The sequence below is a fragment of the Miniopterus natalensis genome, chromosome 17 (genome assembly GCF_054644295.1).
Source record: "Miniopterus natalensis isolate mMinNat1 chromosome 17, mMinNat1.hap1, whole genome shotgun sequence".
Classification (NCBI taxonomy): Eukaryota; Metazoa; Chordata; class Mammalia; order Chiroptera; family Miniopteridae; genus Miniopterus; species Miniopterus natalensis.
Genome location: NC_142097.1, coordinates 15,055,468 through 15,072,185, shown reverse-complemented (window position 1 = coordinate 15,072,185; position 16,718 = coordinate 15,055,468). Strand labels below are relative to the sequence as shown.

Below are 16,718 nucleotides of genomic sequence, written 5' to 3'. Positions count from 1 at the left end.
TGGGTGTGTAAAAGGACAATCAGTGGAAATTGGGCAGCATGAATTTCTGCTGGAGATGGTCACCCTGGTTACGAGACTCTCCATGACAATGTGGGCTGCTCAGAAACAGAGAAAACAAAAATGAGGGGACTAGGGCTGATGATAGGCATGGTAAACCTGGCCATGCCACTCCTCCGCTTATTATCCTTCCAAGGTTTTCCATTCCTTAACATGACCTTCAAGAGCCTCCGCCATCTGGCACTGCCCGTTTCTCCAGCCTCTGGTTGTATCACTCTTCCCTTGGCTTTCAAAGTCCCATCACACTGACAGTTTCTTCATCTTCGTGGCTTTTGCATATACCATTCCTTTCATCTGTCATCCCCTACTCCCACCCCCACCCCCAACCTTTAGCTTCAGCTTAAAAATCACTGTCTCAGAGAAGCCTTTGCTGACCAATCAGAACACTCTTAACACAACAGTTTTGCAACATGGGCTTTATTTGTCTTTCATTAGACCTATCACCATTGCATATTTACTTGTATGAATACCCTTTTCATACATGCAAACAGCCCCATGAAGGCAGGCACTTGGCCTATTTTGTTGATTGATAAATTCCCAGCACCTAGCCTAGTGCCTATTACTGGCAGAAATGAATGGCAGGAAGAGTTAGCTATGGACCCTTGGGAAAGTTTTTGTTACATTTTTAACTACATCTCCATTTTTTCATCTGTTAATGGAGAAAATAACTACCAACCTTAGAATTGCCACGCAGATTAAGAGACACTGCATGCTTAGCATGGTGCCTGACGTGTAGTAAGGGCCAGGAAATGTTAGCTATTATTATGATCATTAAACAGAAGCTCTGTGAGCAACCACAACTCTCCTACATTGCTGGTAGCAATGCAAAAAATAATACGGCTACTTTGGAAAAAAAGTTTACCAGTTTTTTATAAAGTTACACACATACTTACCACACAACCCAGCAATCCCACTTCTAGGTATTTACCCAAGTGAAATGAAAACTTATGCACACAAAGACCTGCACATGAATGTTTATAGCAGCTTTATTCATCACTCAAAACTGGAAACAACCCGAATATCCTTCAACCGGGGAATGGATAAGCCAGCTGTGGCATTAACCGTATAGTGGAATGCCACTCAGCAAGAAGAAATAAACTACTGAGCCATGCAACAGCAAGTACGCTAAGTGAAAGAAGCCAGACTCAAAAGGTGACATGTTTCCATTTGTATGACATTCTGGAAAAGTCAAATTACAGGGACAGAAATCTGGTGAGTGGTTGCCAGGGGGTGGGGTGAGGCATGAGAGAATTTGCGGGGGGAAACGATGGAACTGTCTTAGGACTTGATTGTGAGGGTGGTTACATGACTATAAACAGCTATCAAAACTCACATCTTTATAAACAAAATGGGTGAACTGTACTGTATGTAAATTATTCCTTAACATAAAAAATGAAAAAAATCCAAGACAGGTAGATATAATGACCTTTTTCCTTTTTAAAAAAGGGGGGCATTTATATTCCTGATTATAAAAGTATTTCAAGCTCATTGTAGACATTTTGGAAAAATGTATGAAGAATGTACATTCCATCACCTGCAGAAAAGTACTGTTTCTTTGCTCTCATTTTTACAGGCACAAAACACATGCACACAGACTGGGACCATGCTGCACAGTTTGCTTGCTGATATATTTTATGCACATTTTTCCATGTCACTAAATTTTTAAAACTATGATTTTATGAATCAATAATCTATTGTATAGCTAATTTATACTTTAAGCCTACCTTTATTGTTAGAAATTATGTTGCTTCCATCTTTTCTTTACTACAACTTTGATAAAATAAGATTTAGGAAAAGCTCAGAGGGGCCAGGGACTCTTCCATCATCCAGTTTCACAACGTTTAACTGGTGAATCACCTCTTCCTTTGGCTGCGATTGTCTGGTTAAGTGTCTGGGGGAAAAGTGGTTCCACAGGGTAATCTGGCCTCTTTTCCTTTTGTGATGCATAAGAAATAGACACCCTAACATTACCTGTATTACTAGCTTAAATTTCTATAGTGCTTTTTATATTTAACCCTCACCACATCCTTGCAGGGTAAACAGATGCAGTAATTTGTTCAAGATCACACAGCTTATCAGTCGTGGAATGAGACTTAGGTTCCAGACACTCAGAGTCTCAGAAAATAAACATTTTCCCAGCTCGGGGCACTGGCTAAGCTAGGTCCCCACCCCCACCCCAGGAGGAGGCTGCAGACACCCCCAGAAATCTCTGCCCAGAGGCTTGACACGAGGGGAACTTAACTCTGAAAGTGGACTCTGTCCCATCCTACATATTGTCTTTGGCAACATCGCCACTTACCAGCTGGGGTCATTTCTCCCCCGATGGCAGGGGGACACCTACTGCCACTGACCAAGGGGGCCCCGGGAGCTGAAGGATCGCCGGCTTCGCGGCCCGTGGGCGTTGCCGTCGGTCGGTCGCAACGGTGCCTGGGCTCACCCTCACTGGGGGGGTCCTGCAGGGGCGACCAGGCCTCCACAATGTCAGGGCCCTTAGGCGAGGTGACGAGGGCCCCCACCATCTGAAGGAGAGCTGAGAGGTCAAGGAGGGGACGCCGGACTACCGGGATTTCCAGGAAAACTCCCGGGACCTGACCCCAATGCCGCCTCCGGGCAAGCAGAGGTCAGTCCTCCGCTATCCCAGAGTGCTCCGGAGCCCGGAAGTGCCCGGCTTCCCGGAAGTGCCCGGCTAGCTGACAGAGCCGGAGCTTGCGGGAGAGCTGCAGCCGGAGCGCTGCGGCTCTGCGGCTTGGGTGACAGCGGGAGGTCCGACTCGGGGTTGGGGTGCGCGTCCGGGGAGAGCGGGGCGGCGGGATGATGGAGGAGGAGGAACTGGAGTTCGTGGAGGAGCTGGAAGCCGTGCTGCAGCTCACGCCTGACGTGCAGCTCGCCATCGAGCAAGTGAGCGTTCCGCCCCCTGAGGGGAGGAGAGTGCGGAGGACGCGGCAGCTCTGGGGGTGGGACCTGGGGTGGCGCGGGGGACCCGCGGCCTTCGGGCAGAGGAGTGGGAGCTAGGCAGTGGAGGGAAAGGAAAGGTTTGCGGGGCGGTGGTGGTGGGAAGGGGTTTCTGAGTCTAGGGAAGGGAGAGAGCCCTTTCTTTCTAGGCCTTGATTGCCTTTGGAGGGTGGGGCATCCTGGTGTGTTTGGGCAAAGAAGCTGTGCTTCCGTAAAGGATGAACCTGGAAGGTGGGACTTCATGGGTAGCAACCTCAGATTTGGGGGGTTTTAGAGCTGTTCATTCATTTATCAGGCTGGTGTGCCGCTGCTCCCGATTCTCAATCTAGCCCCTTGTGAGTGACTCCGAATTGAGGGGAGGGCGTAACTTTAATTTCCGAAGCGGATCGCAGAGCAGAGGGTAAAAAGTTGAAAAAGGACCCCTTTACCATACTTAAATGGTTGAGAATTCCTGCTGTTGATTAGTTTGAGTTAGGTTGAAGAATATTCCCAGGAGGCCCCTCTTCCTTCCCAGGACTCTTTAGTTGATCAAATTCTCTTTTCAAGTTCATTGAGTTTTTTTAAAAGAGTAATGATATTGAAAATAGTGATTTAGACAAGCCATTTTTAACCGGTGTGCTGCAAGAATATTTAAAATATGCAATACCTGACTATTTAGTCAGGGGCACTGACCTCTTTTCCGTTAGGTTGTCAAATAAAAAAGTGGCAATAGCCAACACAGTAGCCATCCAGTGTGAATGAATAAAAATTATACCTTTTTTTTTTTTTTTTGTCAGATCGGCAAAAAAATATAATATTTTTGATGTGCCACAGAATTTTAGTTATCTTATGTGGACAATGAGATGAAAAAGTTTGAAATCACTGATTTAGACCCTTGTAGGGGGTATTGCTCCTGATAAAGGGAGAAGATATCTCTTAAAAGAATTGGCAGGGATATGATTTAAGAAAAGGGGGTTATGCCACATTTAAAGTAAAGCATTACTACTATTAGTTAATATCTGTATAATAATATACAAATAGTTAATATTTATTGAACATTAACACTTACTATGGGTCTGCCATTGTACTAAGTCACTTGTATTGTCTCATTTATAGATTTTTGGATGTGTGTTTTTCTAGGAGTGGTTGGATTACCCATGCAAAGCTCATTTGGCTCATCCTGAGGATTCCAGCCCATTGGGCAAAGGTTTTGGTGTTCAGGCCACACTGCTCCCCACCCACTTCCATTTGACAAAAGAAAAGACATACATTGCATTTGCTCTTTGGACCTAGTGGGCTCTAATAGAACAAACAAGTCATATAGTCAGTTATTGTTTGACAAGGATTTTAAAAGAGCACATTTTTACTATTAATGATATTGAGGTCTAGCACAGGTTTCTCTAATCAGACATCAGAAAAGAATTTGCTAACCCAAATAACTGTATTGAACTGGTGAAATCCACTGCCCAGGGGATCACTTGACTACTTTCATAATCCACCTTGTTCAAGTTGCATCTTTTGAAGGGAGTTAACTATGTTTCTCAGAAGGCAGCATTCCTTTTTCTGTTAGAGAGTTTCTGATCACCAGCTCTTCATTTCCGGACACTGTCTGAAGCATAAAAATTCACTATGCTTCAATGCATAGCGAATTCTATTGCTGAGGCATAGTGCATAAGTCTGTTAACAAGATTTCTTTAACACAGCCATGTCATCAATTGGTTTAATCTGATTTGCACAAAGCCCACTTATTTTTCCTTTTTGTTGGGATTTTGTTGATTCTGTGGAATTTTTCAGCGTTGCATATTCTGTTAGTTGCACCAAGATCCAAGATGTTGAAATTACAGATGTTGGTGAAAATTAAAGATTTACTTCAACATATTTTATTGAACATCTGTTGTGTTAAGCCTTATAAAATGAAAAAATATTTGGTTTTTGCCTTCAAAGAATTTACTACCCAGTAGGGAAGAAAGAAATAATACATAAAACAAGACAGAAAGATGATGTTTATTTCTAATCCCCTATCTTTATATAGGTATTTCCAAGCCAGGATCCTCTAGATAGAGCAGATTTCAATGCTGTGGAGTACATCAATACCCTGTTCCCCACGGAGCAAGTAAGTATGGAGTTTCCTTCATTTCAGTGGCTTCTGGCTCTTCCTGAGTGTTATGATTGGTGTGTGATACTATATAATCGAAGGCGCCTTGATAAACAATGAGTTTTAAAATTCAAATCAAACTTCATTGTAACCAGTTTGAGGGGGGGTAGCTAATACCAAATACTGTTATATTAGAGTGGAATTCTTTGTATAGTGAGCATATTATTAGAAATTGTAATTAAATATTTTCCACACAACTGATTTTCACTGGGCTAAATTTTAAGCCTGTACTACCAAAATATTACATACATATCCTAACACCAATCTTAAATAAATTAGGTTTTAGTAGTGTTGCCTGGCCGGTGTGGCTCAGTTGGTTGGAGCATGATCTCATACACTGAAAGGTCACAGGTTCGATTCCCGGTGAGGGCACATACCTCCGATCTATGTTTCTCTCTCACATCAGTGTTTCTCTCCCTCTCTCCCTTCCTCTCTCTCTCTCTCAAAAAAAAAATCAATAAAAACATTTCCTCTGGTGAGGATTAAAGAAAGATAAATTTCATCTGGCAGCAATGTGGAGGGTGAAGTGGAGGGAGCAAAACTGGGGGCAGGATGACCAGTTAGCAGACTGCTGTGGTAGATCACTTAAGAGGGATGATGAGAGCCTCTGTAGAGCTGGGATGGAGGGAACAAGATCCTAGAGCTATTTTGGAGGCAGAAGACACAGAATGTGGTAGTTGAAGGGATGTAGAACCTAACATTCACTCGTTTATTCAACAAAAAACACTTCCTTTACCTACCTCCGTAAGAAATTTGTGGCTAGAGGAATGGGCGAGGCAAATACGCTTCCCAATATAGAGCTTCCAGTCTACCTTAATAGATAATAATTACACCATTAGTAGGTTATAAATAAACTATTATGACTTTATAGTGACTTGTTTGTATAGCTATTAATTATTTGTTACTTGCTGTCAAGAGAGTTGTCCCTTCTAGTACCACTATTATTGCATTTATTGGAATCTTCTCATGCATCAGGCACCATTCTAAACACTTAACTGATAAATTCTCACTTTGTTAACATGCTTGTTTTATGATGAGAATAATGAGGCACAGAGAGAGAGAGAATGCTCTGCTTACCTGTGACAGAGCATTGCCGTGAGGGAAACATGGTCAGTGCTATGAAAGCAGAGGACACATCCGAGGGATCCCAAAAGGCTTCCATGAGGAAATGACATTTAAGCTGTGCATTATAGGCCAAGTGGAGATTTTGAACTTTGATTCCTAGCTTGGCAGACTGTGGGTGTTGGTACCTTACCCTATGTTGGAAGTAAGGAGGAAAAACAGGCCTCACTGGCAAGTAGGCTAGGAGTAGGGTGTAAAGGCAAGCTCAGTTTTGAACATATTTTAGGCATCCAAATGGAAATATGTAGTTGGATGGTATTTGAATCTGAAACTCATAATCCCCATAATTGTTACTGTCTTCCCACAAATCCTCATCTTTTTCTAATGGGCATGTTAATGTCTTAAAGTTGGAAAACATGGCATCCTACTATGTGATTGTCTCTTCTGAGATTGCATGTAGCCTTTAGAGCTCATCATTTTGTTTTTGTTTTTTAATGATATAAGACATTTATTAAAGTTTTGGTTTTTTGTTTGTTTTTTAAATATGTATTGATTTCAGAGAGAGGAAGGAAGAAGGAGAGATAGAAACATCAGTGATGAGAGTCATTGATCGGCTACTTTCTGCACACCCCCTACTAGGGATTGAGCCTGAAACCCTGGCATGTGCCCTGACCGGGAATCAAATCATGATCTTCTGGTTCATAGGTTGACACTCAACCACTGATCCATGCCAGTTGGGTTTGGTGTTTTTAATTTTCACCTAAGGACAATTTTCCTTTTTTTTTTTTTAAGATAGATGAAGGGAGAGAGAAAGAGAGAGAAACATTGATGTGAGAGAGAAACATTGATCAGCCGCCTCCCGTAAGCATGCCAACTGAGGAATGAACCCACAACCTGGGCACGTGTCCTGACCAGGAAGCAAACCCACAACCTTTGGGTGTACAGGACGACGTAGAGCTCATCATTTTCTATGAAAAAGGAATTCTGGGAATTAGCTGGACATGGAAATTTGGGAAAAACTGATATAAAGATAATTTTAACCATGAAAATATTTCATTTACCCCACCCTATCAAGATTGCTGACACTTGCCCTAGCCAATTTTGCTCAGTGGTTAGAGAGTTGGCCCATGGACCGAAGGGTCCCCAGTTCAGTTCCAGCCAAGGGCATGTACCTTGGTTGCAGGCTTGGCCTCTGTCAAGCCACATGTGGGAGGCAACCAATTGATGTGTCTCTCTCACATAGGTGTTTCTCTCTCTCCCTTCTACTCTTTCTGAAAAAGCAATGGAAAAAAATATCCTTTGGTGAGGATTTAAAAAAAAAAAAAAAGATTGCTGACCCACCAAAGCAAAAGTGTTAGATTTGAAAATTATTCTATAGGAAACCACTAGGTTCTCACATGTTACTGATATGTTTTTGTGTGTATTTGTTTTTAAACTACTGAAGGTAGCATAAGACATTTGTTGTTCTACAGATTCAGTTATTTTTCTTGTCTTATTATGCCCTCATGTACATGATACTGTGTAGTGAAGTTTCTTAGGTGACTCAAAAAATTTATGAGCCAGCATTAGCTTTATTTCCCCAATCCCAGATTTACACTTAGCAGTTCATCTTCCAACCCAGATTTCCATGGACCTTAAAGAAAGGTAATAGAAAGTCTTTGCATGATTTATAATTTCTCTCAGCTATTGCTATATCTTGGGCAAAACCCATCTGGATAGCTCATGTACCTGCAGTAAATATTTGTGAATTATGAGTTCAGAATATTTAGAGTAGATGTTGGTGTATCAAGAATAAATTTAGTGTCACTTGGAGGAGGATGGTGTGTATGTGTTTCTATTGAATGACAACTAATGCATGCCTGTGGTTTCCTGGAGGCAGGAGTATGGATTGGAACATATCCCCGGATGTTTCTAACTCACCAAGTCCAGGTGTGAGGAACTTGGGTTCCTGTATTTAACAGGGCTCCCTTGGGTGGTTCTGAAGAGTAGCCAGGTTTCTAGTCTCCTAGTAGAAAACTGAAGATAACCATTTGTCATGTTTTCATTGGAGGTTTGATTAGGGAAACTAGATGAAATTTATATTTAAAAAACACAAATGTAATTAATAACTTTGAAAAAGAGTTATATGGAGCTATTTATACAGAATTTTTAATGATCCCCCCAAATGCTCTGCATCTGTATTGTTAAGAGAAAAAAATAAGATGCCAAATTGCTTATCATCCCAGTTTAATTTTTTTTTAAAGCCTTATAGTATTTGGCCCCGCCAGTGTAGCTCAGTGGTTGAGCATCCACCCACGAACCAGGAGGTCACAGTTCGATTCCTGGTCAGGGTACATTCCTGGGTTGCAGGCTCGATCCCCAGGAAGGGATGTGCAGGAGGCAGCTGATTAATAATTCTCTCTCATCATTGATGTTTCTATCTCTCTCCCTTTCCTTTCCTCTTTGAAATCAATAAAAACATTAAAGAAAAAAAAGCCATGTAGTATAGTATTTGCATAGAAGGAACAGTGGAAGGCGATATACCAAAATGCATATGGTTATTATACTCTGCTGGGGATGAGGGTGATTTTATGTATTTTCTGTAATCAGCAAGAATTGCCATTAGAGTCAGAAAATACTTTTTAACAATGAAGGCATTTTTAAATGATGGAATTAACACTATACAACCACATTACAACAGAACTAGATGAATGATTCTCAAAGAGGAGCTGTATCACCTCCACCCAGGGTTGACAGTCTGGATTCCTATGGGGTGTTTTCCCACCTGCCAGAGAGGCCTCAGCCCCAGTGAGAATCAATGCCATCATGAGGCACCAAGCTGATAGCAGGAGTGTGTCATATACCTCAGCTGTGTTGGAGTGCAGAAAAACCAGGTCAAGAACCATTGTAGCCGTATCCAGTTTGGCTCAGTGGCAAGAGCGTTGGCCCAAGGACTGAAGGGTCACGGGTTCGATTCCGGTCAAGGGCAGGTACCTCGGTTGCACGCTCAATCCCTGGCCCTGGTCTGGGTGCGTGTGGGAGGCAACCAATCAATGTGTCTCTCTCACATCGACGTTTCTGTCTCTGTCTCTCCCCCTAAAAAATCAATGGAGAAAATATCCTCAGGCAAGGATTAACAAAAAAAAGAAAAAAGAAAAAAGAAAGGAAGGAAGGAAGGGGAAGGGGAAGGGGGAGGGGAGGGGAGGGGAGGGGAGGGGAGGGAAGGGAAGGGAAGGGAAGGGAAGGGAAGGGAAGGGAAGGGAAGGGAAGGGAAGGGAAGGGAAGGGAAGGGAAGGGAAGGGGAGGAAAGAGAAAAGAAAAGAAAAAAGAAAGAAAAAAGAAAAGAAAAGAAAAGAAAAGAAAAGAAAAGAACCATTGTAATAGAGGTAGCATGGTAGAGTAAGAAAAAGTGGAGACCCAGGAGTCAGACAGACCTAAACCAAATCCATCGTTCATGACCTTGGACAAAGCATCTGTCCTTTCAGAGCTGATTTCCCATTCTTGACACTGAAGAGGAAAAGAGCATGCCTAGTATGATTGAGAGGATTAAGGGAAATCATTTTTGTAAAATGTCTAGAAGAGTATTTCAGAACAGATCCACATAAAATGTTAGCACCCTTTCCCTTTTGCTTCCACAGTAGAAAATTTGTAAGATAAAGAGCAAGTGGTCACCCATGGCTCCACCTAACACGAAGTCAAGCGTTATAATTTTAGGATATTCTTTCTGGTCCTTTAAGAGCTGTATTCATGGGCTACTTGGTATTTTAAGTGTTTCCCTCCTTATTAGCATGTTATCTTAAGTGATATTTGTTGTTTCAGAGCCTCCCTGCCCAGTATCTTTAGTGGCAGCATAAAAGTCCATCAAATATATGTGGCCTAATTTATTTAACTTTTCTATTGATGGCCATTTAGGTCATTCCCAGGTTTTTGCTTTTTTAAATGCAGTTGAACATTTGAAGGCATAGTATATTTTGAATTATTGTTTTTGGAAAAATTGTTGTAGCTTAAGCAAGACCTTCATATCTAAGGAGTATTAAATTTAAGCAATGGTTACCATACCACCAAAAAATCAGTATTTGCCGATGTGGAATTACCTTCAAGTTATATTGTTAAGTGAAAAAAGCATGTTGCAGGACAGTGTGCGTGTAAAGAAGGGAATGTAAGTTATGGATGTGCTTCAAATACTTAGATATCTCTGAGAATGTCCAAAAGAGACTGCCCCAGAGCCATTGCTTCTGGAGACAACTGGCAGGCGGAAGGGTAGAGGTGCCTTACTTTTCACTATCTGCCCTTTTCTAGTTGGATTTTTGCTCATGTATATATTTTACCCATTTAAAATAGATTACAATTTTTAATTTTGATGTAATTTCCCATTTTTAGAAAAGATGCAAGAATAATTTTAAGTACCAATTTTTTTTTTTTTAAAGGGGTGGGTTCCAGTAGAGATAAGCCAGGCAAGAACTATTATGCCTGTTTGCATATGAAGAAATAGAAACTCAGAGAGGTTAAGCCACTTGCTCTCTAGACGTACAGCAAGTTTATTAGTGGCAGACATTTGCCAAACCCAGGTCCTCTTACAACTCAGGTTCTGTCACCATGGTGGTGATGTATACTAAGGCTGGTTTTGAAATGACAGACTTGACAGAGGATTCCTCAGTTAAAATAACTTTTCTTTTCTGAGATTTATCTTTCTCTCAGTCTATCCTTGGATTTCTGAAAGTTCTGAGTAACCATTGGCTTTGTCAGAACAGTAGACTAGATGTGAATAGCCCCATGTCACATCTCAAACACTTGTGACCTGATTTCCTTATCAGCTCTTTTCCTGGCAGGCGCCTCTTCTCCTGCAAGCACAGGTTGCCAGCAGCAATTTATAAACACAATTGCTGCATTACCTCCAGTTCTCTCTCAGATAAAATATCTTTTGGCAGAAGAGAGAAAAAAGGACTTACAAAATTACATTTTTAAAACTTTGAATTAAAATGCTGCTGTAAAATTGTACCATCTCTATTCCATTAGGGGGCACCATTTCCTCACATTTTGTGCTCGCTAAAGTAGGAAATAGTCCATTTGTTTTTATTGTCATTGTCTTAAAAACAAAAATACCTTTATTATAATTACAATAACAATGCATAGTCAATGTTAAAGCAATTAGAAAATACTCAGGCAAAAAGAAGAAAAACTTAAAATCCTTCCTTTTCGTAGATTACAACTACTGCTACTGATTTCATAGATTCCAGCTACTAGTATAGATTACAAGTACCAGTATTTATCCTTCCAGACTTTTTTCTAGTGGACCTATACACTTAGAAAAAATAGATTTATTTACTTATTGACGTGTAACATTAATGTGGAGGATTACACAAATCTTAAGTGTATAGCTTGATGAATTTTCACCAAATGCATTCAGCCAAGTAACTACCACCCAGATCAAGAAATAAAACATCTTCATATGGCCCCTTCTTGCCTCCCCACAGTCACTGTCTCCCTCAAAGGTAACCACTATCTTGGCTTCTAACATGAGAGAATAGTTTCACTCATTTTTGAACTATATAAATGGAATCCCACAGTATATGCTCTTATTGTCTGGCTTTTTGTGTGTGTGTGCAACATTATGTTAGTAAGAGTTATCCATATTGTGTGTATATTCATTCATTTTTGTGCTACATTTCTTGTATGAATTTTTTATGATTCTATATACCAGGGGTCAGGCAAACTTTCTGTAAAGGGCTAGATAGTAAATATTTTAGGATTTGTGGACCATTCAGTCTCTGTTGCAGTTACTCAGCTTGCCCTTTATACCTCAAAGCCAGCTGTAGATAGTATGTAAATGAATGGACATGGCTGTGTTCCAATAAAACTTTATTTACAAGAAATAGATGCCAGGCTGGATTTTGCAGTAGTTGCCAACTGCTGCTATACTTTTTTTTTAAGTAAAAATTGAATTGTACTCTGTGATTACATTTTCTGAGATGTCATCAATAGCCATTATAGCTCATCATTTCCCTGTAAAAGAGGAATTCCGGGAAGCGAAATAATAGCTGGCACTTTTCCTTCTTTATTGTAGTCTCTGGCAAACATAGACGAAGTTGTGAACAAGATTAGGCTGAAAATAAGGTAAGTGATACTATATGATTATTAATAATAAAAAGTATGTTGTTAATTTAGTTAAACACATGCTAGATCACACTTGTCTGTGAGAATCCTGAAATCTCAGATCTGCTGCAGATGCGAATTTTTAAAAAAATTCTTTTTATCTGGGTTTTTATACAAGCTTTGTGGCAAAGAACTCAATTCTTTGATCAGTCTTCAATTATTTATAAACAGGGAAGGACGCTGTAACAGGTTATTCAAAACAGTTGATTGTAAAAGGAAGCAAAAGCATTCCTACTATGTTTTTAATAGCTTTATTTCCCTAGTAGATTTATCTATTTTTGGTATTCCCAAGGCTTAGATATGAATATGGGCTTATATGTGTATCCCCCTGGCCGTATACCAGCTACCAATGAGGTCAGATCTGCTGGTTGGCATAGGTGGTGGCGCAGGATTAAACATCGTGATTAGTCTAGGATGTGATTGTCTAGGATGGATTCTTAGACATCAAGTGTCCTTCCTGCCCAGTAGCCTTGTTCTGGTTTGTCTACATCTGAATTCCCAGTTTTTACACATGGTAGATACTCAGTGTTTGTTTATTATAATTATTACCATAATGGTTTATGGCATTAAATATAGATTTTTATTTTATTTTTTTAAGTTTTGATGAGAAGCCTTTATTTTGAATAAAGGAGATGATTTTCCCGCCTTACAACCTTTGGATTTTTTGGTGAAGACCTCTGTTGTTATTGTTTTATTCAATTGGATGCCTTAGGAAGTGCAAAGAAGTCTGTTGATCATTTTGGTGGACTTTTGCTATAAAATTCTAGTAGAGACCACTAAGTTATCCAGGGTTTACACAGATAATGGAAATTCTCTGATGATCCAGAAATCACTTGTGAGCCAGTTGTTTTCCACTTCTTGCCCCCACGCTTTTAATGGATTCTTCAAATGAAAAATGGAATTGGTTCAAATAAATTTCTCTGGTTGAGGTGCCATCATTAAATGGCCCCGGGTGAGCCGCAGGAGAAAGGAACTGGAGGCTACAGGTCTGTCTCCTCTGTAGGTTACACAATCAGGGCCCCGAAGGCAAAGCACTGGTTTCAGATATTCCCCTGGCTTCTTATCCCTTTGAAGGTTCTGGAGGAAGTTTCTGAGGAAGGAATTTATGTGGGGTAATTTGAATTCTCTGGCTTCTTCCCATAAAGTTTCAGCAACTTTCTCATTTTTGGTTTATTCCATGAAAAATACTAAACGTTATATGGGTCCTTTGGACACCTCTGAATATTAGGTGAAAATAGCCCTTTTTTAAAAAACAAAAACAACTCAGCAGTCTATGCTGGGCTTGGCTTCTTACACTACTGTTGCTGCTCCACCTGGGTCCAAGCCTCAGTCTTCCTTATAGCATTCAAACTCGTTTGGTTTTCTGGACAAGTGGGTGCAACCTGCAGAAGTTCCTGGATAAATTACTAATTTTTCTTCTTTTGGTCATTCTAGAATAGAGATGATTTTAATGATTTGTATCCTTTAACTTTTTTGCCAGGAGACTGGATGACAATATTCGAACTGTTGTAAGAGGTCAAACAAACGTGGGGCAAGACGGCAGGCAAGTAAGTGACGTATTCTTTCTTGTTCTTTATACTCCCCTAGTTGCTTCAAAAGCCAGAGACCAGGTGACCAATATCAAACTGCCTCTGTACAGAGCACCCTCTTATTGATCTGTCCCGTACACAGCAGGAAATGTATATGACCTGTTCCACTAGTAACAGAGGTGGGCTGCCCAGACCAGCCATGAACTCTCTCTTACCCAGGGTCCCTTGGGCCAGGGGCATATTAGCACAGCTCACCCTGCCTGGGGCATGCAAGCTGAAATGAGAAAACCGAAATGTCCTTCTCTTTATCCTTAGTGTCAGATGGCTCTTGTGCCCGCCTATATTTTGTGTACTGTGGCTAAATATGGTGGTTGCTTTTATCTGTCAGCTAAATTGTTGGGATTTTTGTATTGCTTTTTTTAAAAAATAGATGTTTTTATTGATTTTGAGAGAGAAAGGAGAGGGGGAGAGAGAGAGAGAGAAACATCAATGAGAGAGAACATCAATTCGCTGCCTCCTGCATGCCCCTTACTGGGGATCAGGCTTGCAACCCCGCATGTGCTCTAACAGGTAATGGAACTGGTGTCCTTTTGGTGCACGGGTTGATGCTCAACCACTGAGCCATACCAGCAGGGTTTGGTATTACTTTTGTTGCTGCAAAAGATAGCAGTAATCTATGCATCAAAAGGCACTGCCAACAGAATAAAAAGGCAGCCTACAGAATGAGAGAAAATATATGCAAATCACCTATCTGACAAGGGATTAATATCCAAAATATTTTGAGAACTCCTGAAATTCAGCAACAGAAATAAACAGTGCAATTAACAATGGGCAAAGGACTTGAAGAGACATTTCTTCAAAGAAGATACAAGATTAGTCACCAAGTACTTAACAGGGATACTCAACATCACTAATTATTAGGGAAATGCAAATCAAAACTAAAATGAGATACAACCTCACACCCTGGAGGGTGGCTACTATAGAAAAAACAAAAACAGAAAACAACAAGTGTTAGTGAGGATATGGAGAAATTAGAACCCTTGGTGGAATGTAAAATGGTACAGCTATGTGTAAAACAGTATGGAGATTCCTCAAAAAATTTAAAAAATAGAACTAGCATCTGACCCAGCAATTCCATTTCTGGGTATTACTGAAAAGAACTGAAAGTGGGGTCTTGAAGAGATATTTGTGCAGCCATGTCCATAGCAACATTATTCACAGTAGGTAAAATAGAGAAGCAGAGTGTCCATCGACAGATGAATGGAGAAGCAAAATGTGGTATATGCATACAATGGGTTATTATCCAGCCTTAAAAAGGAAAGAAATCCTGACATACACTATAACATGGTTGAGCCCGAAGACATTATGCTAAATGAAATAATCCAGTCACAAAAAAATATTGTATTGTTCCACTTATATGAAGTACTTAGAGTAATGAAAATCATAAAGACAGAAAGTATAATGATAGTTGCCAAAGGCTGGGGGAGAATGGAAAGTTATTGTTTAACAGGTATAGAGTTTCAATTTTACAACGTGAAAAGAATTATGGGTATGGATGGTGGTGATGGGCGCACAAAAATGTGCATGTTCTTATTACATTCAATTAAAATGGTTATGATGATAAATTTTATGTGTATTTTAACACAATAAATTTTAAAAATCAAGATAGAAATAAAATTCATATATTAGCAAAAACAAAGGTAATGATGTGACATAGCTACAGTTCCTCATTCCCAGTTTTGTTGGCACACAGGTAACTGTAGATTCATTTCGGAGTTTTACATTTCCTTTGGATCTAGCTAAGGAGGGGTATTGGAAGGGAATGATTGGAATAAGTACACAGGAAGGAGGTATTCTTCAGTGATTCGGGGGCCAGATGTTATTTATTAACCATTTTCCTTTTCATTTGGATTTTATTTTTCTGTTTAGGCATCATATTTCAGAAATTACTATCTAACAGAAATGCTGAGCATGCCTTTTCTAGTCTCCCTCTCATACAGTGTCTGGTTCTCCCCTTCCAATACTAACTCATTTAGGTTGGGTGTACATCTTTGTAATAGTGGCTTTGATTCTGTAATTTGTCCTGTATGACATTTTTTAGTACAGCTGATTCCTTTTTAAAAAAAAATTTTATTGACTCTATTGGGGTGACATTGATTAACAAAATTATATAGGTTTTTAAGTGTACAATTCCGTAATACATCATCTGTTATTGTGTTGTGTGTTGACCACCCAAAGTCAAGTCTCCTTCCATCACCATTTCACCCAGCCCCCCCAACCCCCTCTGTCAGTCAGTACATCTGATTTTTTAAAATGTTAATTATGCTACCCAGATTTTTGGACGGTGGGTGGGGGTGTAATCCTGGGTAGAAATGTCCTCATTTTATATTCCTGTTTTCTCTGCTAGTAGCTCACAGGTGTCGAGACTCTTTTCCATTTTTGGTTTTATCCATTTCTCTGGTTTTCTTACATTTTATTACTTTCTTTTCCTCTTAATATTGATCTTTCATTGGTCTGTTTGTAAGTAGTCACCTTTTTCTGGTTGTCACCATCACTATTTGTGCATGGACATACTAGGTTCCTAAAACCGGTCCCATTTCCTAGCCCTCACATGATTTTTAGTCCTTGTTGCTTTGCTTTACCTATTTAGGTTTCTCCAGTGACGTTTCGCCCCTCTGGCAGGCAAGCCCATGTAAATAGGGCCCCTGGAGGTAATGAAGAGTAAAAGGGAGCCTGCAAAAACTCCAGCCTCATTCTGTTGTTTAACTTCCCTATGATATGTCGGGTCATGTCATCTACCTCTTCAGAAACCTCAGTGACCTCTGTCTACCAAATTAAACCCAAGTTCCTTT

The 16,718-nt window shown here is 40.3% G+C and overlaps 1 protein-coding gene across 1 annotated transcript in view; it reads left to right on the top strand.

Moving 5' to 3' along the window:
* The first annotated feature begins 2,855 nt into the window (after nt 1-2,855).
* VPS53 (VPS53 subunit of GARP complex) overlaps nt 2,856-16,718 on the top strand; it is a 120,637-nt gene continuing 106,774 nt past the window's right edge. The window contains exons 1-4 of the mRNA XM_016201992.2: nt 2,856-2,955; nt 5,021-5,101; nt 12,249-12,298; nt 13,818-13,884. Of these exons, the coding sequence (XP_016057478.1) occupies nt 2,869-2,955; nt 5,021-5,101; nt 12,249-12,298; nt 13,818-13,884 (285 nt within the window). The 5' untranslated portion in view covers nt 2,856-2,868. The remainder of the gene's footprint in view (nt 2,956-5,020; nt 5,102-12,248; nt 12,299-13,817; nt 13,885-16,718) is intronic.